This window comes from Trichosurus vulpecula, chromosome 3 (genome assembly GCF_011100635.1).
Source record: "Trichosurus vulpecula isolate mTriVul1 chromosome 3, mTriVul1.pri, whole genome shotgun sequence".
Lineage (NCBI taxonomy): Eukaryota > Metazoa > Chordata > Mammalia > Diprotodontia > Phalangeridae > Trichosurus > Trichosurus vulpecula.
In genome coordinates, this window is record NC_050575.1 from 160666767 (window position 1) to 160693410 (window position 26644).

General features: G+C 45.0%; 2 protein-coding genes across 3 annotated transcripts in view; one reads left to right on the top strand and one right to left on the bottom strand.

Moving 5' to 3' along the window:
• Positions 1–4391, top strand: part of FKBP15 (FKBP prolyl isomerase family member 15) — an 80704-nt gene extending 76313 nt beyond the window's left edge. For both annotated transcript variants that reach the window (XM_036748156.1, XM_036748155.1), the window contains one exon: positions 2088–4391. In XM_036748156.1, the coding sequence (XP_036604051.1) occupies positions 2088–2165 (78 nt within the window). In that variant the 3' untranslated portion in view covers positions 2166–4391. The remainder of the gene's footprint in view (positions 1–2087) is intronic.
• A 1497-nt stretch (positions 4392–5888) lies between these two features.
• On the bottom strand, positions 5889–24787 carry SLC31A2 (solute carrier family 31 member 2). The gene is made up of 4 exons (XM_036748157.1): positions 24589–24787; positions 12623–12689; positions 8283–8472; positions 5889–7606 (listed from the first exon to the last, which is right to left on the bottom strand). Exons 1-4 carry the CDS (start codon positions 24592–24594, stop codon positions 7438–7440), a joined length of 432 nt encoding a protein of 143 aa, XP_036604052.1. The 5' UTR covers positions 24595–24787; the 3' UTR covers positions 5889–7437.
• Positions 24788–26644: the final 1857 nt, after the last annotated feature.

Genomic DNA, 26644 nt, shown 5'->3' on the forward strand with positions numbered 1-26644 from the left:
ATCATGATTTACTCAAAGTGCTTCTTAATCTGTGATCCCATTCTGCTCTTTTATCCCTAGATCTATGGTCCCCTAAATATTTCTTGGGGAAGATAGGACAGATAATCTCTCTCCTTTCTCATAGAAGACAAAATTGAGTATCATAGAAATTAGGTGGCTTACTTAAGGACATAGTACAAATTAGGGGCAAAGGTGGAACCAGAACTCAAGGTTTCTGATGTTGGCCTAGGCACTATCAGCCAGTGGCATATTACAACTGTAATGTTAAGACTTACATTGATGCTAAATGTATGCAGAAACCATGTTTTTTGGGCCTAGCCTGACCACTAAAACATACAAGTGTACAAGGACACATCTCTTGCAGTTATCAGTGAAAAACGTAGGCCACAGTGAATTTTCCAGGCACGTGAAGCAATGTCAGTGACAACACCAAGATCCTAAGTCTTTGTTCCAGAATCCTTCACTCCTATGCTCAAGTGCTCTAGCTTTTCCCTGTCCTTGGTAAAAAGTATGTTATTTCAGCTGCTTAGCAGAGTATGGTAACCACCTTTCACCCCCAAATTAGATTTCTTTCAGAGGGAGAGCCACAGAATAAATACTGCTGAGGTGTTTGAGCATCCCTTTCTACCATCTTAACAAATTACTGCTAACCACAGAGTCCTTGACAGCCTGCTAATATAACATGCCTTAGAATTCTAGCCTCCTAGAACTGGAGTGGACTTTAGAACACAAAATATTAGAGATGGAGGGCACCTTTGATGACAGCTAGACCATTTCCTCTACTTATGGATAAGGAAACTGAAGCCCACTTCAGCTGGAGTGCCCAAGGTCACACAGCAAGGAAGAGGTAGAACTGCTTTGGGGGGATGATGACAATGATGACCACCTTAAAGACATGAGACAAGATCCAGAGTAGGCCCTGTAGTGCAGCTCATCTTTTTCTGAGCACCGTTCTCCCAGCTCCTGACTCCTGTTGAAGGACTCTTTTCTCTGTGGCATACCTGGGGGATCACCTGAACCAGCAGTATATTAAAAGGGCAAAAGTTGCTTCTAAGTGGGATGTACTGTAAAACCTAGCCTACTGTGTTAACCCCAAGAACTCGGCCCCACCCCCCAGTATCCATAGTAAGAAATTCAGAATAGGCACATGAAAAGGAAGTGTGAGTTTTCCCCATATGCCTTGTTACTACCTCTCCCATCTTAGGTACCCATAGAAACAGGTGGCTATGAGTGAGTATAGCTGGTAATACAGAGCATCCTGGATTGGGAGGGAGGATACCTTCTGTACAGCCCTTTGTTTCTGTCTATTTGGTATCCAAAATCAGAACCTGGATTGGAAGGATGAGTGTGGGTCTGAAAGCCTTTGCCCAAGTTGGGTTGGAAGGAACCTCTAGCTAGGGTTCTGTACCTATGAGGGGACTTTATTCCAATGCACAGTGACTTGGGGATGGGGCCCCTACTCTCTACCCTAATTTTTCAGGAAAACTATGGTGACAGAACTCCAGCAGTGTGCCTATGACTAATGGCACATTCAATCAAAATGACTTTTTCTAAACAGTCCATTTCTTCCTGCATCCTTTCCCTACTGTCTTTCTCATGGCTTTCTACCCTTCTGCCCCTCTACATGACACTCTCTCCTGTTTGTTTATTGTTTCTCTTCACTTTGTGCTGTCCATATTAATTTTTCAACACATCCTCCTCCTCCTCCTCCTCCTCTTACCCTTTTACCTTTACTACTCTGTATCTAAAATGTTGCAGTGACTGACTGAGGGAAAACGTTAAAATAAATAAATAAAGCAAGATTGAAAGTAGCTAAACGAGGGTGATCTTTTTTTCTGGCTTAAATCTTTCCCCTTTACACATTTTCATCTGTTTGGTTAAACATGTATACATTGAAGGATAAGGACTGCCCTGTTTTGAGCTGTCCTCTTTAGTGCCAAGCACACCTTGGTGATGACTACTGACTTCCTCAATCAACAGCTCATTGTCCAACTTGACTTGGAAAGAGGTTTTGAATTTTGATGCTTAGGAAATTATCTATTTTACTGATGGTATCCAAAACTTATGACTGTTTTTTGTTTTGTCAGAGCATGAAGGGACACCCACCCCCAGCACCCCTTTTCGGGGATGATGACGATGATGATGACCTTGACTGGCTGGGATGAAGACTTGAGAGATAATACAGAGGTCTTTCAGCCTGCCCTACTCTGCCTTTCTCTTTCTGAGCACTATTTTGCACAGCTGACCCTGGTTCTGGGTGGGCAACAGGATAAGGTCCAGAATTTCTTAACCCTCTCCAGATCTTAAGTTTTTGGCCCATCCCAGTAAGCATTGGGGACAGCATCCTTCCATCTGGGGGCATTCCCCTCAGTGTCTGGTGCTGTTGGTGCAGAAAGCCTTTGGCATTTTACTGTCCACACACATCTTTTCTAAGTAATAAAGCAAATGGAACTCTGATCTCCAGCAGCTCCTTTGAAATAATCCTGTGATACCTTCTTCTACTAGGAGATGCAACTATAGCTCCTAGTCCTTTTTTTCCCCCTCCCTGGGCAGAGACCCTATAGAGTATCCTACTGAGAACCAGATTCTGAGCTCTGCACCAGAAAGCATTTCCCAGTGACAAAGCCTCACAGCCCTCTGCACTGATCATTTGCTGTTGAAAAGGAACATGGCTTTGCCCTTGGAATTTTGTTTCACCAAAAGTGCTGCTGCTGCTGGCCATTGGAATGATTGGACTCTGGTCTCCTCCTGTCACACCGATTTAGTGAGTTCGTCCTTTCTGTAAGTAAGGCCAAAGCTGAAGTTGGTAGGCACTGTGCATAGCAGGATAGCAGGAGTACCAACATTGGAGAGGAAGAGTTAAAACCTCAGAAGAATTGCTTTTCTTTTGTTGGAGGACCTTTGATTATCTCTCCTGCCCAGCCCTAAAACCAGCTGCTGTCAGTCAGCTTGTCCCCATCTCTGCCTTGTTAAATGTGCTTCATGGAACCCGTTGCTGTGTTACTAAGCCTCCTCCTTGCTAATTCTAAGATGGAACCAAATAGGATCTTGGCCTGTCTGAGCCAGTGAGCCTCACTGTACTAATCTGTGACCTTAAAATTTCTTACTGACAACACATAGGTAATGCCCACCCCCACCCCATGGAAATTCTGTATCCAGTGCAATGGACTTCATCCAGCTGACCACCTTCCTACATTAGGAGTTCAATCCTAGGCTCTCAAATGTCTTTTTCTCTGCCTTAAATCTGATATTATATATTAATGAATATTTAAGATTAACAAACAAAATAAAAGTCAGCAATGGAACTCAGTCTCTAAATGCTCTGGGATGAAATCAACTTTGGTTCTAATGGTTTCGCCCTATTCTCAGAAGGAATTAAATGCTGGGGGGTGGGAGGGAGTTAGAACTGGGCAGGAGCCCGTTCTTAAATTCTTTGCAAACCAGGTAATTTTAAACTGATTATTTTTGTTTTGTTTTTTTTCCTTTGGAAATCCATGGGATTACCCAGTTTTGTATTTTTAGGACAGTTCTCATCCTAGCAGATTGCTCTGGTTTATTCTGGGCATTCAAAGAAAAGGGAGAGCTTACCATTTTCCCCTGAGCCTGTGGGCCTTACTGTGCACAGTGCCTTGCATATAGTAGGAAATCAATAAATGTTTGACTGTTGAATGAATAAATGAAGCCAAGAGCATCTTAGCATCTGGGGCTCATGACCAGATATGTGCAAAAATATGTGCAGAGCTCATTACCTAAATCAAAAAAAGTCAATGATGGAATGGTGTTTCATCGAATTTTAGCCCATAGGCCATCTACTGTAACCTTTCTTCTCCAGTGCAAACTCCTTGCAGTGAACTTTACAGTGACTGCAAAAGAGAGGGTATAGCTAGAGGGTCTCCAGAGCTCACTTCTCCATTGTTGCAACCCCTGGACTATGGACCATTTTGGGTGCAGCTTGGGCTCCAAGTTGTCTGGACACAGCCAGAAACTGGTGATGAAAAGAGATCGATAACTAGTTTCTTGTTTATGATATCTTCCATGGACCATGCAACCAGCATGGACCCACAGCTGTAGGGCTTTTTAATTAAAATGAAAACTCTGATAGTAAAGTCTGATTTGTGTGTTTCCCAAAAGCTGCTAAATTTCTTGTTCCAATTAAAGGTGGTATGCATATGACAGCCTGAGGGGCCACATGCCCCTTACTGCCCCTAAACTCCTTCCCTGAGTAATGGTCTTTCATGTGCTGTGCTGGTTGCAGTACGAATGAGATTCGGTCCCTGCCCTCTGAGGGTGTAAAATGAGAAATCAAAAACATTGCTAGAGAGAAACTTTATAAAGAGACGTGGAAAAACACCAAAATGATTATAAATGAAATAAAATATTTGCAGTACGAACAAGCTTCAGTGTATTGTTTTCTGTGACGGAGATTCCAAACCTTAACCATTTCTGCAGTTGCTGCTGCCCCTATTCCTATGGTAAGAATTGGAAGAAGCCCTTCGAGATGGCTCAAAGCCACAGTTAACCTCAAATCCACTTTCTAGCCAATAGTTAAGATTTTCTCCCCATGTGATTTTTTAAGCTACCCCCAAAGATCTTTCCATTGCAAATATTCTGAAGAACAGAAGTCTCCAATAACAATGCTGGGAAGTTTGTTTGTGGGGAAAGTACGACAAAAGCTTGAAGGAATCCCAAGAGATTCTGACTTGTTGCTGCCTCTCCAACCCTATCTCCTATTACTCTCCAAAGCCACTACCACCCGGCATACGCAGGCACCTAGTGCAGTATTAATAGGCTCCTGCCCAAGGTCATACTATCAGGCAGGAAAACTGAGATTCAAACCTAGGTTTTCTGACTCCAAATCTATTATATTTTCACTTCTTCCCCATCAGTATTTATTGACTAATCCAAGGGGTTACAGGGGTACTGTTCCACCCCCTGGAAAGTGAATGGACACAACCCTCTCTAGCTCCTTCCTCCTTGTTCCACACATGTTGATGTGACTGCCCCTCCCCAGGGATAACAGCGATGGTACCAAGAACCCTGGCATCAAGACCAGGGCTCAAATCCTGCTTCTGGCACTGCCCTTGTGACCTTGGGCAAATTCCGTCATCTCCCTGGCCCTCAGTGTCCTCATTTGTTAATACTTATGACCTGGGATTACGTGGCTTTTCAATCCTGTATATGTTGGTGGGACTGCTGCCAGGTAGTCACATTTTGGAATAGGAAAGCTTAAGCTAAAAATAGTGATTTCTAATGAATGAAAATGTTAAAATTTTTAGTTATTAATAATAATTTAACAGAAAACCAAAATGGGGGTGGGGTTGTATTGGTATTCCTGAAATCCCATCATACCAGTAACCTGACCAGTACTGCCTAGTTACTTACATGCAAGTCTGGCTCTATTGTCAAATACAACTTTGCAACCCTGTCTGCCCTCCTGCCCCTTGGGAACCATGAGAAAGTCAGGAAGGGAGATGGAGATTCATTTCTGTGCTATAATCCATGGTCTAATAGCATCAAAAGACTGATGGCATGGCAACTTCTGGAGACATCTCATCAGAACTCATTTCTCCCTAAAGAACACTCATCCATCCCTGTTCTGCTGACCCTTAGTAGAAAAACCCAGAGAAAGCCTTAAGTGGGTAAAGCAGCTTGATATCTGAAATTCCATTCATTCAACAAAATAAGTTTAATTACTTTTGAAATGAATTCCACGGTTTTAAGATTTGATTATATTCTTACCATTCATTATTTCTATCCCTTCTTTCTCCTCTTCTGTTGCTTCCACAGCTACTTTTTTTGTTTGCCACCCTTGTCCCCAAAATGGCATAATCAAAGTAATTTTTTTTAAACCCACCTTTTTAAAAAATGAATTTAATAAGATGCCAAGATATAAATTACATTTTTATTTAGACCATAAGTTCCTTGAGGGCAGGAATAAATGGCTTGGATTTGATTTAATCTTTGTCCAACAGCAGATTAGGACGGTTTAATGAATATTTTAAGTGAATATCCAGTGTTTTCTCTGCCAAGTCACAGGGTAGATAGAGACAGTGAAGAGAAATGAGATCTTGAAGGTTATTAAATGACAGTGATCTTTCTCTGAATTAGAAAAGGATTGGAATAAGATTATATTTGAAAGGGAGGTCATCAAAGCTGTCCAGACTAATAAGGTTACTAGCAAGGCTAAATCTATCCTGCTTCCCTGGTACAACATCACAGTCTCCTAAACAGCAAGGAGGTAGTACTGTCCAATGGAAGGAGCCCTGCCTGAGCCAGAAACTCTGGGTAACATCCCTGCATCTGCCACTGACAAGCTATGTGCAGTTGTTAAAGTTAACCCAAGAATCCCAGAGTCAATCACTTCAAGGCACAGCTGAACTGCAGGCAGTTGCTTCTGCTGCACTTGAGACCCAGCTCCTTCAGACCCTTGGGTGTCCCCATCCCCCTCAGGCTCTTCAGCCCTCAAAATGTCTCCTTCAGCATCATTTAACTTAATTGGTTCACTGTGTCCCCTCAGAAAAAGTGAAGGAAATGGATCAGAGATTTGCAGCTGGAAGAAACTTGAAAGATTTAGTCTAACCCATTCCCTTTACAGACGAGGAAACTGAGACCCAGAGTAGGAAAGTGACAAAGCTACTAAGCATCAGGGTCAAGATTCAAACTCAACTACTCCACATCCAGGGCTCAGTCTACACCACCAGACTTTGAATTACTATGAATATAATGGGAGAGTGTTCCATTAAAAACCCTATCTGTGTTGATAATGCCCAAGGCAGGTGACCTGGGAGTTTTGGGGGGAGCGGGGAGAGGAGGAATGGAGAAAATGAATCTCAGGTCAATCGAAATACACACACACACACACACACACACCCCAATCTCAATTTTCTAGCAGTCCTAAGGCAAAAAGGTGAATTTGAAAAGCTGGTATGTACCCTATTCCCACAGCCAGAGGAGGGCAGTTAACCCGTCATGGTTTGTTCCATTGGAACTAAGGCACAATACGGAATTGGAGCATGTGTAGAGCCCTGCCCGTCCCTTGATCCCTTTTCAAATAGTCTGCCTTCCTTCTCCGAGTCAGGAAATCCATGAATAGGTTACAGGATCAGGAATGTCATCAGCTGCTCAGGCTCAGCTGACTCCCCTCTCTGTCCCCCAGGCTTTTGAAAGGTCTGGAGGTTAGCCAGAACCCCCACCAGAGGTCCTCAGTGAATACCGTTGGTGGCCATCATGGCCGGCCAAGGGAAGGAGGGCCCCAGGCCCTCTGTACCTCAGACTAAGAGGCCACAGAAGGAAGAAGATGAGGGAGATGCGGAACAATAGTCTTGAGAGGTGCCTGCTTCTAAACATGGTGGGATTTTCATCACTAAGAAGAGATGGTAATGTCCAACTTGTCGAGCCCAAACAACCATCCAGCTGCCTCGGAGCCCAGCCTGCCCTCTATCCCACACTGAGGAATGGGTAGGCCAAGTAGTAACCAATAGCTGAGCCCAGGATCACGCCAAGGAAAATCCAAGTGTTGTAGGACATCACAGCCAGCATCACAAAGTAGCCAATGACCACCTGGGCGACGTGTATCAGAGACTGGCCCAAGTGACTCAGAAACATCCTAGATACACAAGATAGCTGAGTTAGAGAAGAATGAAGTGACCGATGGGGATGGGGGGAGGGCGGTGGATTCAGGATTGGAAAGTAAGGCTATAAAGTAAAAAGCAGCCTTAGAGAGGCAACCTGTCCTAGCAGGAAGAGCAGTGAATTTCTATTCAGAAGACTGGGTTCAAACTGTGTGACTGACTTAGTCATTTCACTCTCTGCTTCTTCATCTGTAAAATGGAAAAAATGATAATGCCTACTTCGTTTTGTTGATGTGAAAGCACTAAACAACCACAAAGCACTACATAAACGTAAGTAGTATTATTAGCTACTGTGAAACTCTAGCAAAGGTACAATGGGTACTACTAATGGCTGGCCTGTGAAAGCTGGCCATGTGTGGGAAAAGTAAATCCTACTAGGAGGGTGAAGAGCATTCTATTCACCACCCGGAGACTCTCAAGCCATCATTCTTCCCACCTGTCTTTGGGCAGGTAGGGAGATGTTTAGAACAATATTCAATTTGGGGAGGCCAACCAGAGAGATCAGGAGGGCCTTGGATCAGGCTGTTAGGCTAAGAAAGCCCCAGTCCTTGCTACCCAATGTGGGTTTGGAGCTGAAGTGAGAAACTCAGAGCACTTTTGCCTGAGCCTTCTGGGTTGGTCCAACGCTTCCATGCCCCATCCATCCATTACCTGGTTCGGTCATTGTTGGCCTGAGCTGACCCAGAGCTTGTAGACTCCTGGTCCGTATACTCCGTCAGCGGCTGGCTGTGGTTTGGGGGCTGGCTGAGCAGGGACCAGTGGAACAACTTTACTTTGCCAACTTTGATGCCTTCATACAATACAGCCAAGAGGAGGACCACCAGCACGGAAACGGCCATGCCTGCAGAAGGAAGCCCAGCTCCAGAGACCCCAACACAGCCCAGACCACTTCCAAAGTGTCATGTGTGGTTCCAGAAGTGATCTCAAGAACATTGCCTCTGACCCTGACCTGTGCTCCCCGCACACATTCTTCCTGCCTGGGGTCTTGAGATCCTGGAATTAGACTGGAGATCATCTAATTCAAACCCTTCATTTGACCAGTGACAGAACTGAGGCCCAGAGAGGGACAATGACTTGTTCCAGATCACTTAGGTAGTAACTACAACTGCATGAATGAATACAGCACTTTTAACACTTTCCTCCCAACAGCCCAGTGAGGTAAGTAGCGAAAGTATTACAATCCCCATTTTTTACAGATGAAAAAATAAAGCCTCTAAGAGGTTAAATGACTGGCCTGTGAGCAACAGAAGCCAATAAATGGATGAGCTATCCAGCATGGTAACTATTATATATTATATGATACAGAGCCAGTGGTGCCAGCTAGGTAGTACAGTGAGCAGAGCATCAGCCCTGGAGTCAGGAGGACCTGAGTTCAAATCTGGTTCAGACACACTTTCTAGCTGTGTGACCTTGGGCAAGTCACTTAATCCCAATTGCCCTGTCTTCCCCCCTCCAAAAAAATTAAATTTAAAATTTAAAAAATAAAATTAATTATACAGAGTCAGAAAGACTTCTGGCTCCAGATACAGTGCTCTCTCCCTCATCCCACTGCCTTTTGTCCCTTATGGTCATGCTAGACTTCTCTTGACTTGCACAAGACTCTGCCCTTCAAAGGCAGCCTGATACACCAGAAGAAGCAGTGACCTGAAAGCAGTATGATAAGACAGAAGTATAAACACAACTATGGAAAAAATGGGGGGAAAGGGAGAGAGGAACAAGGAAGAAAAAAACAGATCAAAAGTGGCATAACTCCGAGATGCCCTGGGGGTGGGGGGAGATGACACAGACCAAAAGCATCTTGTTTCTTGCATTGTTCACGCTCTCGGTCCTGTTTTTTCTAATGCAAGGTTTTGGCCTCATGTTTTATATTTCTGTATGTTCATCTAGACTATGATTGTTGTGGTTGATGGTGAGGATTTTTTTTGTCTTTTTTTTTGGAGGGGAGGAGTTGAGGCAATTGGGGTTAAGTGACTTGCCCAAGGTCAAAGTGTCTGAGGCCAAATTTGAACTCAGGTCCTCCTGACTCTAGGGCTGGTGCTCTATTCATTGGGCCTAGCTGTCCCAATGACAGTCTTTTGAAGGGGGAAGTACATGGGGAGAGGGGGGAGAAACCTAGATTCCAATTCTGGCCCTGCCACTAACTAGCTGTGTTAGGGGGAACAAGTCACTAAACTCTGAGCCTCAATTCCTTCATTTATAAAATGGGGATAGTAATTCCTCCTCTACCTCTCTTTTACGTTTGTTTGGGTTTTTTTTTGAGGGGGGAAAGCAGGGCAATTGGAGTTAAGGGACTTGCCCAAGGTCACACAGCTGGTTAGTGTGTCAAGTGTCTGCGGCCGGGTGGAAGTCAGGTCCTCCTGACTCCAGGGCTGGTGCTCTATTCGCTGAGCCACCCAGCTGCCCCTCACGCTTTTCCGATGATGAAATTAAGTAATGAACATACAAACACACCGAAAGCTGTCATATACATCATTCGTTCTTTCTATCACCATCTCCTCTCCCCTCTGGACCTTTTCTCTGGGGACTATGCTGGGTTCAGACGGTAGAAAACAGCTTCACAAGAGACCAGTGTGGGAATCACTTTGGCTTGTCTATTTGACTCTGCATATTAGTTACACAGGTTTTCTTGTTCCTTTTTTTTTTTTTTCCATTGGGGGCACTGACTGGAAGAGAAAATAGATTTTTATTGATAGAAAAAAAAATTAAATTAAGATTTCCAAAATAATGCTATGATTGAGAAGGCCGTTCTGTGCCCCTTTCTGCACCGTCCTGGGAGAGGCTATCCTGATGGCCCCATCCTCGTTAGGCCCACAGGCCTAAAACCTGGCTCCTCTAAGGCGTTCAGAACATTGCACAAAGGGCACCCCACCTCGTGATCCTCAGTCGAGCTTCCCCTCCAGGGCCCTCATATAGAGAAGGAAGGGACCTTGATGACTATTAAGTCCTGAAAGCACAGAGAGATTAAGTTACCTGCTCAATGTCACACAGCTAGCAATTGACCGAGGCAGGATTTGAACCCAGGTCTTCTTAACTCCAAGTCTTCCCAGGAGTGACATTTTTGCCTCCAGGTTCCTAACTCAGGCCCCTGAGCAGACCTGGAAGCAGCAGCCAACCCCTCCACCCAGCCAGGATGCTCACACCAATAGCAAGAACAGGAAGGGTTGGAAGAAGCCCAGTGCCCCAAGAAGCCACACACTGGAGGAAGCCCATAAAAAATTAAGAGCTCACAATTGCCACTTTCTAAAAGCTTGTAATTAGTTTATATAGGAGGTTTAACAAATGCACACTGTAGTATTGAACCCCTCTGGGCTCGGATAAGAGAGACTACATTTAAAAGAGCCAGCCCTCCGACACTGTTTGTTCAGCTAACTCTGAGCCTTAACTTTTTCATCTGTAAAATGGGAAAGTAAGAGAATACCCTACTTCATGGGGTGGCTGAGAGGACTGGATAAGATGTCGGCAGAGGGCTTGGTTTGCCTACGGATGGTATTTTACGGACATATGTAAGTTAACAGTTTAAGATTTAATGAAGAGTCTTCTCAAAATTAGCATTGACTTGTAACACTGTACACAAAGGCCAGCCTGGAACTGAAGCAGCTACCAACAGATGAGTCCTGAATGGAGAGTCAGGAGACGGACTGAAGGGTCACCTTGAGGTCCAACCCACACATCTGAGGAAACTGGAACTCACAATTTGACGTCTTTGTCAAGTTCCTAAAACTAGAAACCTAGTGACTCAGTAGATAGAGTGCCGGGCCTGGAGTTGGAAAGACTCTTCTTCCCGAGTTCAAATCCCGCCTCAGATACTTGCTAGCTGTGTGACCCTGGACAAGTCACTCAACCCTGTTTGCCTCAGCTTCCTCATCTGTAAAATGAACTGGAGAAGGCAATGGCAGACCACTCCAGTATCTTTGCCAAGGAAACCCAACTGGGGTCACGAAGAGTGAAACACGACTGAAATGACTGAACAGTAGTAACAACGATAAACTCCATGTATGACTAATAACTACAACTTGTCCCATTTAGGAAGTACAGTGGATAGAGTACTGGACTTAGAGTCAGGGAGACCCAAGTTCAAATCCAGCCTCAGATTCTTCCTAGTTGTGTGACCCTGGGCAAGGCACCTAACTTCTGTCTGCCTCAGTTTTCTCATCTGGACAATGCGGGTGATAATCACAGCCTCTGCCTCCCAGTCGTTGTGAGGATCAAGGTTTTTTCAAACTCTAGAGGGCTGTATGAACGAGAGCTGTTATTTAGGTCTGCGAATCTCTTTCTCCTCAACATCCCCATTTGAGCCCCATTTTACTAAGGAGGAAGCCGAAGCCCAAATGACTCGCCTGTGGTCAGACAGCCAGTCAGCCAGTGAGTGTCTGAATTGGGTTGTGTCCCTTGATTCTATATCTAAATGACAATCAGACTGGGTTCTCATGAGGACAAAACAAAGTGATGTGTGTGAAATCAGTTTGAAAAACTGTAAAGTGCTAGCCATGTCACATGTATTGTGAGTAGGTCAAGTTCCAGTTTTCATGAAGAACAATTTAGATGCACCTGAATATCCCAGTAATAGGTCATCACGGATGAGCACACAGGTTCTCTATAGTGACCTCAGCCTAGCAGAGGAGGATTGGAGGGAGAGAGGGAGGGAGGAAGGGGAGGATGGAGGGAAGGAGGGAGGGAGGAAGAGAGGGAGGGAAGGAGAGAGAGAAGGAGGGAAGGACAGAGGAAGGGAGGGAAGGAGGGAGAGAGGGAGAGAAAGATGGAGGGAAGGAGAGAGGGAGGGAAGGAGGGGGAGGGAGAGAGAGAGAAAGAGAGGGAGGGAGGGAGGGAGGGGGGGAGAGAGAGAGGGGGGGGGGAGAGAGAGAGAGAGAGAGAGAGAGAGAGAGAGAGAGAGAGAGAGAGAGAAAGGGCCAGGAGGAAGGGAGAGAGAAGGGGAGAAAGGAAAGGAGGGAGGGAGAAAGGGAGGGAGGGAAAGAGGGGCTTCACACTTTTACCAGCTGAACTGTGGACCTTCCAGAAATCAAAGAGGAGCTCCACTTCATTGGAGAAAATGAAATGCATCTGAAAGAAAGAAAAGAAAAAGTCAAGGGCAGCCTCCTGGAAAAATAAATACTGTTTTATTTAAAAGTTAAATCAACTTGCTTGGGTCCAAGGGAGGCATACCTAACAGTTTCTGACAAATACACCTGTTCATAAATCAAGCATGAACCTGACTGTGCTGTGCCAGTTCCTGGGGCCTGGGGATTTCCTGCTTCTGCAGCCAGGCAGCAGGGAATTGGGAGTCAGAAAACCTGGGCTCAGACCCAGGTTCTGCTATTTATTACCTGCGTGGCCTAGAGAAAATCACTTAACCTCTCTGAGCCTAAGATTTCATACCTGTAGAATGAGGGGGATTAGAAGAGATCATTCATTCCTAAAGCAATGCCCCAGCTCTATGACTATGAGATACAGGATCAAAAGGACACTGTTACAGGTTGAAAAGTTCAGGAAATATTTTGGGGACCAAGAAGTAATTTTTTTTCTAGCTTGCCCACCAGCTGATAAGCACCTACTGTGTGCCAGGCACTGTGGTGATAAACACTGAGAGGGATACAAAGAAAGGGCAAAAGACAGTCCTTGTCTTTGTTGAACTTATAGCGTAAGAGGAAAGACAACATGAAAACAACTTTGTACAAACAAGTTATATGCAGGACACTTTGGAAATCATCAATAGAGGGAAGGCACTAGAATTAAGAGAAATCAGGAAGTCTCCTGCAGGAGGAGAGACTTTAGCTGGGACTTACAGGAAGCCATTGGGTAGAGATGAGGAGGAGGAGCATTCTGATGAAGAGGAAATGAATGGGGGACAACCAGAGAGAATGTCCAGGGCTGAGTGATGGAGTGTCTTGTTCAAGACACCCCAAGGAGGCCTCACTCACTGGACTGCAGAGTAGGAAGGTGGGTGGGCTGAGTGGGAAGGGTGATAGGAGGTGTGGGAAGACTGGAAAGGTAGGGCGGAAGGGCAGGTGATGAAAGGTTTTGAACCCCAAACAGTGGATTTTGTAACTTGATCCTGGAGATGAGGAGGAGTCACTGCAGTTTACTGAGTTAGGGAGGTGACATGGTCAGATATCTCAACTTTAGGGAGATCTCTTTGATAGAGTAAAGGATGGACTGGAGTAGGGAGAGACTTGTGGCAGGAAAACCACCTCTGGGGCCCTTTATCGACAGAGTCCAGGTGTGAAGGGATGAGGATGAGGATGTGCACAGAGGCTTCAGTTTCCTCATCTGTAAAATGGGAATATTAGCAAGGACCTACCTCACAGGATTCAATTAGATAGTATCTGTAAAGCGCTTTGTAAATCTCAAAGCTCCATGTAAATGCCAGCCATTACTATTATTCCGGTCTGCAAAACATTCAACCTAATTATCTCTATCAGCAACTCCTGTGAAAGAGATATTATAATTTTTAACATCTCCATTTTACAGATTAGAAAGCTGAGGCTCAGAGAGGCAAGTGATTCACACAGCTAACGGTGGTAAGATTTAAATACAGGTCCTTAGACTCCCAGTCCATCATCTTTCTGATAAACCATACTACTTCTTATGAATGCATGCTTGTTGAACGGATTCAGCCAGTTATGGAACTCAGGGCACTACTTTCTATTTCTGGGCCTCAGTTTTCCCATTTGTAAAATGAGGGGGTTAAACTGGGTGATTTCCAAGGTCCCCACCAGATCTGCAGCCTTCTTAAGTTTTGTGCATCTTGTGGTCCGGATGCCAAGTATTTATGAAGCCATTCTGCAAAGCAGTTGGGATGCAAAGATTGAAAGTGATATTCCATGCCTTCAAGGAGTTTAGACGTTTGTTGGTTTTTCACCTTCAAAGCCATTAGCTAAATACTTTCTTGGTGCGGGTGGGAGTGAAATTCCAGATAGCAGAAGGAGAGCCAGCATTTCTGCTACTTCTTACACACCTCCACAACAATCGAGAAATAGGCTAAACTAAATTCTGACAGGGAAAGACAAGAAAATGCTTTCTTTTTAAAAATAATTAAGTTCTTTTTGCAATCAGCCAAAAAGTTACCTTCTCTCCTTTCCACCCCACCCCGGTTGAGAGAAAAAAGAAAAAAACAAAACCCCTGTTGGAAGCATGAATAATCAGGCATGGCCAACTTCCAAGGTGACCACATAGATTTCATTTGGCCTGAGGCTTTCACTTCTCCATCGGGGTGATGTCAGGGATTCTGGAGATTGAGAGAGAGCTGCCAGGCCTAGGCCCATCTAGCAAATTCTAAGTCCCACCCAATCCCAAGTGAGATGCGTCTCCAAAACTGGGGCTTGGGCCACTTAGTGCTGCCCGCTTTGCTCAGCCTTATACTCCTTCCGGAGCCATCAAGCACAATCCGAAGAGTCACAGAAGGTTGGAGCTAGAGATCCTTGAAGATTCCAATTCCCCCAAGATAGGTGAACCATCTGTTACTCATTGGCCTCTGAGGAAATGTACAGTTCCCTGGCCTCTGCAGCTTCAAAGTCAGCTAGCTTTGCACTTGGGGAGTGCCTCCTAAATTCCCTAAAGGAATGCCCTCGGACACAGTAGGAGGCTCGAGGGCAGCGAAGTCCAACACAAATAGAGATGGGGGATGGGCACAATCACAGAAGCAACCCTGGGGGCTGCATACTGTTGGATTTGGTAACTAGATACTGCAGATGAGGAGGAGTCACTGCAGTTTACTGAGTTAGGGAGGTGACCTGGTCAGACCTAAACTTTAGGGAGACCACTTTGATAGTAGAGTAAAGCATGGACTGGAGTGGGGAGAGATTTGTAGATGTTTTGTTCAATCTTCTCTATCAGATCAGTCTGACTCTTTGGGGGGCAAATAGGGGTCGAGTGACTTGCCCAGGGTCACACAGCTAGCAAGAGTCTGAGGTCACTTTTAAACTCAGGCCTTCCTGACTCCTGGCCCCATGCTCTATCTACTGTACCACCTAGCTGCTCCTATACATTGACTTATAAAATGACATTTTAACATTATGTATTATTATATTTTATTCATTTTGCTAAATATTTCCCTATTACAATTTAGAAGAAATAAAATGGTAGGAACATAGGGAGGGGGAAGAGGACAAGGGAGGGATTTTTAGAGGGGAGAATAAGGGAATAGGTAAAGGGGGTGTATAGAAGGGTGTTTAGACGAATGGGAGGATAGGGGAGGGATCCTTGGAGTGGGGAAGGCAAGTAATAGGAGGGCAAGGTAGTGGGTAGAAGTAAAGTATAAAAATCAGGAGGGATAGGAAACAAAGGATATGTACAAACATAAAAACAAAGATCAGGAGTAGAGAATGTAAAAGTAAAAAAGTGCACAGCAGAGAACAAAAAAAAACCCACAAGGAAGCAAAGAAAAGATGGACAATTCTCAACACAACCTATACTATTTATCATACAGGCTTTCTTTGAAACGAAAATTTATTGTTACCCATTTTGAATCCTCTCTTATGTTCTGCTATGCACATTTTTTTCTTTCTTTGTATTTAAGTTTATGATATGTTTTGTTTCTTTTCTCTATTCTGTATTTGGGTTCCGGCCCTTGTGTCTAAAATTTAAAAAAATTTAAAAAAAATTTCCCAAATACATTTTAATCTGATTCCTGCCATACTTACTGCGTATGACACCTCGGTTCTAGAGGTCTGCTCTAAAAGGGGTTACTAAGTACTCTTAAGATGCTCCAGTCTGAGGGTAGCCAAAGGCCAGACTGAACGTGACACCCATTGGTCCAGGTCACAGCTGTATCCCTGGGGCTGGGTCAGAACTGTCCATCTGCCTCTCTTTTTTTTTTTGGAGGGGTGAAGGCAAGGCAATTGGGGTTAAGTGACTTGCCCAAGGTCACACAGCTAGTAAGTGTGTCAAATATCTGAGGCCAGATTTGAACTCAGGTCCTCCTGACTCCAGGGACAGTGTGCCACCTAGCTGCCCCAGGATTGCTTTTTCTAAGGATATTGGGCACAATACCATTGTCTTTCTATGGTTGGCTAAGGCTAAATTAAAGTCCACTAAAGTACTTATGGAATACCTTCCGGAAACCTACTTACAATTCAGATGCCATAGGAGATACAAAAGCACTAGAAAATACTGTCTCTGCACTCCTAGAGCTTATAGTCCAGTAAGGAAAAGACAAGGGAAGACATACTACGTGTCAAATATGGGCTATGGACAGCAAGTGCCATAACAAACAATTCAGAGGAAAGATAATGGGCTGGAGTAATCTGCAGAGGACTTCCTGGAGGAGGTGGATTTGTAGTAATCTTGTATCAGTTTACTTAGGTCTCCCTGCTAGAACATAAGCTCCTTGAGAACGGGGGCTGCTTTTGCCTTTCTTTGTATCCCCAGCACTTGGCACACAGTAAGCCCTTAATAAATGGGTGGACTGATTAGATTGGTTAAGATAACACACAAAGCCCTATTCATTCAACCACGTGAGAGCTACGGTTGTCTACCCCCACCATCCTCCAAGCCTTTCTGAAGATGCCCATCAAAGTTCTGACAATTGTGTGCCCCTGGGCAACTCACTTAACTTCTTCTGTAAAACTGGCATTATAAAATGAATACTACCTACAACACAGAGGTAGTACAAGGAAAATATTTTGCAATCCTTAAAGGACTATAGAAATCAACAAGGATTTATTAAGTGCCAGGCACTGTGCCATGTGCCCCAAATGAAACAGTCCCTGTCCTCAAGGAGCTCATCTTTTATCCTGGAGTCAACATGCATAAATATAAGTAAATTCAGGAGCAGCTGGGTGGAGCAGTGGATAGATAGCCAGGCCTGGAGTCAGGAAGATTATTCTTCCTGAGTTCAAATCTGGCTTCACACACTTACTAGCTGTGTGACCCTGGGTAAGTCACTTTACCCTGTTTTCATCAGTTTCCTCATCTGTAAAATGAGCTGGAGAAGGAAATGGCAAACCACTCCAGGATCTCTGCCAAGAAAATTCCAAATGCTGGGGCAGCTAGGTGGCGCAGTGAGTAGAGCACCGGCCCAGGAGTCAGGAGGACCTGAGTTCAAATATGACCTCAGACACTTGACACACTTACTAGCCATGTGACCTTGGGCTTAACCCCAATTGCCCTGCTTTCCCCCTTCCAAAAAAACAAAGAAAATTCCAAATGTGAACACAACTGAAAGCTACTGAACCTAATATGAACTGCATCTATAATTTCACAGTTTGAGGGAACTCCTAAAGAAATCCCCTCTTACAAAAGAAGGTTCAAAGTCACTGTCTTAGAATGATTGCTAGGGGCACTGGAAAAGTTAAATGACTTGCCCGGGGTCACAGTATATGTCAGAGGTAGGATCTAAACCCAGGTTTCCCTGAATGAGAAGCCAGCTCTCTAGCACCCCCTTACCTCTCATATTTAAAGGTAAAACTTTGAGAAGGGGGGGGGGTGCTAGTATCAGCAAAGGCCTCACGTAGTGGGTTGTTCTTGGGCTGAATCCTAAACGAGAGTGGAAGATTATGAGAGGTGAAGATCCCAGGTGCGAGGGATCATCTGAGCAAGGGCACTGAGACGGGAGATAGGATGGCCTATCCAGAGGACAGAGCACATGAAGGGGAGGAAGAAGCAATGAGTTTGGAAAGGTGGGTTGTGAAGGGCTTTAAATAGCAGCCAGAAGAACTTGTATCTGATCTGGAGCTAACAGGAGCCACTGGCACTTCTTAGCAGGAGGATGAGATGGTCAGCCCTGTGCGTTAGCTATGAAGAGCACAGAGGGGACAGAGAACGGAGGCAAGAAGACCAGTTTGGAGGCTACTGGTTACCTGGACTACCAGGTAAGGGCTGATGTAGACCTGAACTAGATGGTAGCATGGGAGCCATGGGAATGGAGAGAAAATACAGGGGTGGCTGGGTTAGGAAGGGAGACTCCACAAGACTTGCGGCTGCTGACTGGATATGGAGGATACTAGTGCCTTTAACAGTAACATGGAAGCTGGGAAATAGGGTGAGCACAAGAGGAAAGAAAATGAGTTCTCAGAAAGGTGCCCAGTCTCCCCAAAGAGGTTCTGGGCCTTGTTTTTTTCAGTCACGTTGAGTCTTTGTGACCCCACTTGGGGTTTTCTTGGCAGAGATACAGGAGTGGTTTGCCATTTCCTTCTCCAGCTCATTTTACAGAAGAGGAAACTGAGACAAACAGGGTGAAGTGACTTGCCCAGGGTCACACAGCTAGTAAGTGTGAAACCAGATTTGAAGTCAGGAAGATGGGTCTTCCTGAATCAAGGCCTAGCACTCTACCTACTGTGCCACCTAGCTGCCCTTAATCCTCCATATCTCTATGCAAAGGATCCATCACTAGGCACTTTTGCCCTGGGGCAAACATGAGGAGGTGCACCAGAAGGTAATTGAGAAATAGGGAACTGAAATCCTAGGATATGCACAGGAGGCTGCTAGGGAGACAAACCACATGTAGAGGAGCTCACCCTTTCTTACCATCTGGGAGTTTCTTATGTTAAGTAATTATTCATTTTAACTTCCTAAGTTCTGTTGTTTCTATACTGCTAATGAACTCCAAATGCTGTCTGTACCCTCTAAATGCAGTGCCCTGGGACTTAGTCCCAGTCACCCTACCCTGGATAATGGATGGCCCTAATTGACACATGAGCTAAATGGACCACTCTTATCTTTGTGTAGTTTGGCAAAAACTGATCCTGGGGAGACATGGTATAATCACACCTTTGTCACCAGCTTAGTCCTCTCTCCAGCCAACAAGGAACAGGAGTGCCACAGACGTTAGCCATAACCTTGCTTCCTCATGGCTTGTTCAGTGCTCCCAAGGGGAACTGGAATGAACTCATCTAATCCCCTCCCTTTTCAAGATGATCCCGTCTTCATGGAGAATTTGTCTTGGAGCAAGTCCTGCTCCCCCTAGCTCAGGAACAAGTGTTCATAACAAGGGCTAGAAGACAGAGACGAAACTGGAGGACAGAAGATTTCCTGTTCTCATAAAGAAAAAAGTCTGGCTATTATGGATGTGCTCTGCATGACTACCATGTATAACCTGTGTCAAACTGCTTCTTCATGAAGGGCTTAGGGAGAGAAGGAGGGAGAGGATTTGGAACTCAAAGTTTTAAAACATGAATGCTGAAAACTGTTCTTACACGTAACTGGGGTAAAATAAAATACAAAACAAAAGAAAAAAAGAACAGAAAAAAGTCAGAGGAGGAGGGGGGACAGCGATCCTACGACCAGAAAAGTCATATGTTATCGTGGATGGTGTTGGAGCTGAACAGAACTGGAAATAACTACTAGCTACTAAGTTATACTGTGACCCATGGAGGGACTTGTCACACCAAGGCAATGACAGATCCTTGACGTTCAACCGGCTAGGTTGTGACAGTTATTAAGAAGGGCCGACAGACTTACTGTCTTAAAACTTGTTGGAGACCTTGAATTTTCCAAACATTTCTCCAACTGAGAGTCATGGAACTTTGGTTACCATAGATCAGAGCAATGGAGCCCTGAGGGCAATCACAGATTAACTCTACCAGGGATGGCAAACCTGCAGCCTGGAGGCCACATGTGGACCCCTAGGTCTTCAAGTTTGGCCCTTTGACTGAACCCAAACTTCAAGTGAAGGGCCATGTTTGAGGCCTTAGAGGGCCACATGTGGCCTCCAGGCTGCAGGTTCCCCACCTCTGGGCTATACAAATAAAGCCTTGTGGCTTTCCTTCCCTCACAACCTTTAGGATCATGGAATCATAGAATTTTTTTTTAAACTGTTAGAGAAACTGAGATTCTCCAATGTTTTACTCCCAGCTAATCAACATTCAAGTGGAGAGAATATAGCGAAAAGGGGATTGGTTTTGAGTCTGGGAGCCTGGGTTTCAGTCTTCCCTCTGCAACTGACCTGATGTGACACTTTGGGGGAGTCTCTTTCTCGCTCAAACTCACCATCTATAAAATGAGAGGGTTCATCTCGTCACCTACTTCTAGCTCTAATATTTTAGGTTTTTTTCTTGACCCAAGGCATCAAGGCTGACCAGGTACATCCTATCTCTCTGGGCTCTGACATACCCTTTGTCCTCAGTTGAATTAGGTCAGAACAGAGCCAACCCTAGGAGCCCCAAGCCCCACCCAGAGTAGAAAAACAAAACAAACCAGAGGAAGAACCTGGCCTTTGGCCAGTTATTGTTTCCCTGTGTGTTTTCTCTAGTCTGTGCCATCCTTTAGTTTAAACCATGGACTTGGCCTTTGCCACTTGGAGTTTTGGGCTTCTGCTTTCAAGTCAGTCTGTTAGAGGATTAGCAATCTGATCTACCTCTCCTGGTTGGCAGTGCCCCTATGGACACCCTTGTTTTATGGGAGTGGCAAGCAACAGCTCATATTATATGATCAGAAAAAGGATCATAGATTTAGAGACAGAAGGCCATTTACCCCAAGCCCCTCATTTTACAGGTGAGGAAAAGAGAGGCCCAGAGAAATCCAGCAACTTGCCCATAGTCACACAGGTAGCCAGGGGCAGAAGCTGGGAATTGAACCTAGGGCCTCTGAGCCCAGTCATTTTTCTTCTTCACCAGGGCTGCCACTCACTTGAAGCACAGACAAGTGGAGAACCAATTAAAGAGATCCCACTACCAGGGCAAGACTGTCAAGTCACCTACTCTGCCTATTGGTAAGGTCAGCCTTGGAAATAAGTACTATAAAACATGTCTTACTCTAAAACCCCATGATGCAGTGAAAACTCTCAATGGATTCAAGGGTTTTTGACAAACAGACAGGAAAAAGGTGTTCAGAATGAAGTTATGGGCCTCGATAGGACACTGTGAACTAAAAATAACCAGTAACTAAAACTTCTGGCTGGGGCCTTGGCACACTTCCCCAGATAGCCCAGGGTGCTTATACCACTGCAGGATATTGCCTTTTCAGGGCCAGCTGCTTATTTTTTGTCTCCTGCCATCAGCACATTTGACATCTCTAATAGCCAACATATTTCACTTCTACATCTAATAACCTATGCACTTATCTTGTTGTTGAGTCATTTTCAGTCGTGTCCAACTCTTTGTAACTTGGCCAAGACGGTTTGCCATTTCCTTCTCCAGGTCATTTTACAGAAGGGGAAAACTGAGGCAAACAGCGTTAAATGACTTGCCCAGGGTCACACAGCTACTAAGTGTCTGAGGTTGGATTTGAACTCAGATCTTCCTGACTCCAGGCCCAAAGTCTACCCAACCACACTACCTAGATGCCCATTCGCCTTACTACTGAGAAAAACAGGACCTACAGTCCAAGCCACATGGGTCATTTTGAAAACACTTCTTCAGGAAGTTGCTTTTGTTCTTCCAGGAATGTGGGACAGCCCCAATTTGGTTCCCCAGCAATCTGGGTCAGCCTCCCCACCCACCCCTTCTACACTCAACAAGCAGCAGACAGGCTCACAGGGTTGATTAGTGTAACACAGTATTTCATAAATAAAATAGGAAGGGAGTTGGACTTTCTTGGATTGCAACTGTTTCAAAGAAAATGAAAAAGATTGAGAGGCAGTGGGATACGGTAGAAGGAGCCCAGGACCAGAGCTTTGAGACCAGGATGGATCTAGCCCTGCTCGTGTCATGAATTTAGTAGTATGTACTTGGAAAAATAACCCCCTTTTCTGGACTTCAGTTTCCTTACCTGTAAAATGAGCACATTGATCTAAATAGTCCCTAAGGTCTATTCCAGCTCTGACATCCTATCAAAATCCAAGCAAACACATCCCTTTGGCACTGTTATTTACTTAGCCCCAAGGAGACTTCAGGAAGCCAAGCCTTGGTTCAGGTTCCCCAGCCCTGGACTAGAACACTGGTTCCCAGCTCCAGTGCTTATTAATTACATGTCCCCAGAGCAGGTCACCCGACCTCTATGAGCTTCATTTTTCTCATCTGTACAACGGAGGTTATGGGATCGTTATAAACACAAACCCTCCTTTCTATAAGTGTTCTGTCCCCCAGTTAGAATGTGAGTGCCATACGAGCAATGTCTCCATTTTTCATTTGTGTCACCAGCATTTAGTATATAGTAAGTGCTTTATAAATGTTGCTTCATTTCACTGTTTCTAGGAAAGAGACCAGGGGAATGAGATTATTTTATTTTTCCCCTTTAACCCACTCAAGTTAGCAACAGCTGGGCATGGATACGTCTGTCGTACCTTCTCTGAGTTTAATAAAGCCATTGGCACGCAATGCTGCATTGTAAATGGTGGGTGATTAATTGCAATAGGCCTCTGAATGTATGACAGGGAGACTTCCTCCCACCAGGCCTGGGACTGGGCCAGCCTGCTCAGTCTAGACCTGAACATCTGGGATCCCTTTCCTACAATGTTCTTGTTTCTTTCTCAACCACAGCCTAGTTCACAAGGACCCACCCAGGATGGGGGGGGAGAGTAGTGGTGTGTGTGAAGAGAGACGGTTAGAGTTTTCACTGTTCTATGGGCAAATAGGCAAAAGTGGAAGGGGTGACTTTTTGTTTTTCTCCTTTACGAAGGAATTCAGCATTCAGCAAATAGATTCAGATTATCTGCATTTCAGGATGGGGGGGGGACACACAATCTTGATTTAATCATACCCCAGGAAACAGGCAAAACTACAGTTCAAGAATTTAGAAGGAAATCTAGCAGGGATGGGGCAGAGAACAACCCACCTGTTGCATTTCTCTGATCTTCTCCTCTCCCCACCCCCAACACTTTTGTCTGTTTTTTAGCAGTTTGTATTTGGAGAAGTTTCCTCATGTGTTTTTTTGAAAAAGAAAGGGGCCTATGTCCCAATCCAGATTCTGCCACTAACTAGCTGTGTGCCCCTAAGTCCCTTCCCCTCTCTTGGGGGGCGGTGGGTGGATTAGATTTTCTCTAAAGTCAATGTTCCAAGGTCCCTTTCAGTTCCAGCCTTCTGTTTTCTATATTCTAATAGTTTCTGTCCCTTCACTTCTAACATTCTATCTTTATGTTTTTTTATTCTATATATATTTAATTCTATCTTTTCTGTCTAACATTCTACCTTCTATGTTCCAAGGTTCTGACTACTAGCTCTCAAAGTCTGTGAAAATGGGTACTAGGAGAAGGAACTGCAACCTTTAAAAAAAAAGAGGCCAAAAAGTCATAATAGTGATTGGTACACTGGTCAATCTTCAGTATCTTCCAAATGAGGGGCTGTCTTTTGCCCCAGTCTTTCCAAAGACTGAACTACAGTGATACAGACTGATAACTAGAATGACAGCTGAAATTGGCAGCCCGGCAGCAGACTGTACCAGCCAGGCCCGTGGGGCGGGGTGCCTTTTAAACTGAAATAAAATCTCACCCGATTTTCTGGTGCCAGCTGTTCTGCCTATCTGCCCCCTCAAAAAAACAAAAACAAAAACAACTCAGACCTAAGTCAAATTTACCCTGGGCTCCTTTCGAAAATGCCCTGATACAAGGCACACAGCACACTGGGGCACTTGGGGAAGACCAGGGGCCACTGGAAATCCCCTGACTCCCCTGCTTCCTCTCCCAACTCTAGTTACATAAATCCTGATGTGCCTTGCTCCTATTTCTGGGTCTGTCTCTGGACCCCTCTCCCAAAGTGAGTCCTCCGCAAGCCCCTTCTAGCTCACAGGAGAGAAGGGCACACTTTTCTTGGGGAGAGGCAAAAAGTAGGAGGAGGACGACTGGCAGGGGGGCACACGCCCTCAAAACAACTTTGGGTAAGTCGCTTCCTCTGTCTGGGTTTGTTCCCTCCAGCTGAAAAATTAAGAAGGGCTGGACGAAGTGATCTAGAAGGTCCTGTTTTGGGGCACCTCCATTCTAGGGTCCCTTCAGGCTCCCACATTCTCCACTCTAACATTCCATTTTCTAGCGTCCCTTCCAGCTCAGATACTCCAGGCTCCCAAGAACGTCACCCACCGGGCAGCGGTCAAGTGCTCACTCTCCTTTTCAAGTGGCCAACCCTGTTGACCGAGGCAGCCCTTGTGTACTCACATGCATCCTGCCGGGGTCTCTCGCTACCGCTCGGACTCTAGCCCAGCAGCCGCAGTTAAACAGAAGCCGCAGCAAACCACGTTCCGAGAGCCCAGGCCACCCGCCGAGTCCCAGAGGCGGGCTCCAAAGCGAGCTACCCTCCCCTTCGGAGGACTGGCAGGCGGGTCCAGTGGATTTCTACGCTAGCCAAGAGGAGGGCAGTCCGAGAGGAGGGGAATCCTGGGAGTTGTGGTTCCACGGGCTCGGGAATCCTGGGAGAGAGAGCAGATAGGACTCTCCCTCCAGACCGGTTCCCCGGCTTCATTGCGAAAGCTGGAACGCGGGGTTTTGCAATCTTGTACTCGTCCGCCTTCCCCATCCGTGCTGTTGTGGCAACGATGAGCGGCGTCTTTTTTTTCTGTAATCTCAAAGGCCGCGAGGGATGAACTAACCCAAGATTTGGGGCTGGGAGGAGAATGGGGGTCTTGGGCTACGGGATCCAAGTTTTCTAAGTCACCTCACAATCTGGCAACTACCCCATCAGTTTCAGATTACTCCCTTCCTGATTAATTTCCTTGGCAGCTTTCCAGACGGTCCTGACTTCCTGATAAAAGTGAAGGGCTTCTTCCTGTCTTTCCAAAACACACCGGCAATTGTTCGAGCAAAACCAGCTATCAATCTCTCGGCCCCATCTACACTGGGCAGCCTTGTGCTCTATTGGCAAGAACTATATTGGAACAAGTCTGGCACCTTGTTTTTATCCTCACCTTCAGAAGGATGAGATGGAAACAACCTCTACTTCTGAATCTGAATGAAGGAGAAAAAAAAAATGTTGCTCCAGAAAATCGAGAAACTGCCATCAAATAGCATTTTTAAAGTCCCTCTGGCTGTCAATGTGCAATGGCCTTGGTGTAAGGAAGATCTGGGTTAGAATCCTGCCTCTAACATTAATAGTCACTGACATTAATAGACATTAATGGTCCCTCAGGCAAGTCACTTTAACTGCCCTCAGCCTCAGTTTCCTAATCTGTGAAAGGGGGATGATAATAACACTTCATAGCATTGTGGAAATTAAAAGAGATAATATATGGAAAGCGGTGTGCAAACCTTAAAATGCCACATGCAAACTAGTTATTAATATTATATAATAGTAATACATAATATAATTATATTAATATATAATAATATATTATATTAATAATATAATATTAAATTATTATTAGGAACAGGCAGGTTGAAAAACACAAGAGTCACAGAGCTAACTTGTCACTTCCCCCACCCCGAAAGAATTTCAAGGGTCCTTCTTGAGTATCTGTAGCTGCACAAAGAAACCTATAGTGTTAGAGCTGGCTGGGACCTCAGGAATCATCTAGTCTGGACCCCTCCGTTAAAAGTAGGATTAAGTGAGGTCCAGAGAGGAGAAGTGATTTGCCTAGAGTGACCCAGTAAATTAGTAGCAGAGCTGGGACTAGAAGCCAGGCAGGACTCTTGCTGCTCTTGGCCACTTTGATAATTCAGTGGCTCAGTGAACTTGTCGATATAGACCACTTGTTAATGGATCAATTGATGTGCCCTCCACCAGTGCCCATCTGAACCTGCTGCCGGCTACCTTATTCCACTGTGATTCTGGGCCACTCCTATAATCTTTGCACAGAAGACCCACCCAGTACACTGAAAACCTTTCACAGGGGCTTTTAATGCTTTGTGAATGCCATACAAAGAAAGGAAGAAAGATTGGATGCTCTCTGAAGCTGGACCAGGAATCACGGGTCATAGGATCATAGAATTATAGGTTTAGAGATGAAAGGAACTTTAGAGAAGATCTAGTCCCACCCTTTTATTTTCCAGATGGAGAGATTGAGTCCCAGCAGGGAGAAGGGACACATCCAAGGTCACATAAGCAGTAAATGGCTGAAAATTCCTTTCATTAGAGCCCTTTTTGTATGCAAGCTCACTTCTGGCTCAACTGGTTTAAAATGCTTTTTTTGTCACTATACAGTGAGGGCAAATTGTGACTCTGAAACAGTCAGAGGATACCTGTTTGAGGGTGAAAGGTCCCTTCCAAGAAACATACCCA

Excerpts from the sequence above, each read along its gene's own strand:
- SLC31A2 (XM_036748157.1), bottom strand. Across the intron at positions 8,473-12,622 it reads GAAGGTCCACAGTTCAGCTG|GCATGGCCGTTTCCGTGCTG; the intron begins GTAAAAGTGTGA and ends TTCCTTCTGCAG. Across the intron at positions 7,607-8,282 it reads GCCAACAATGACCGAACCAG|GATGTTTCTGAGTCACTTGG; the intron begins GTAATGGATGGA and ends TTGTGTATCTAG.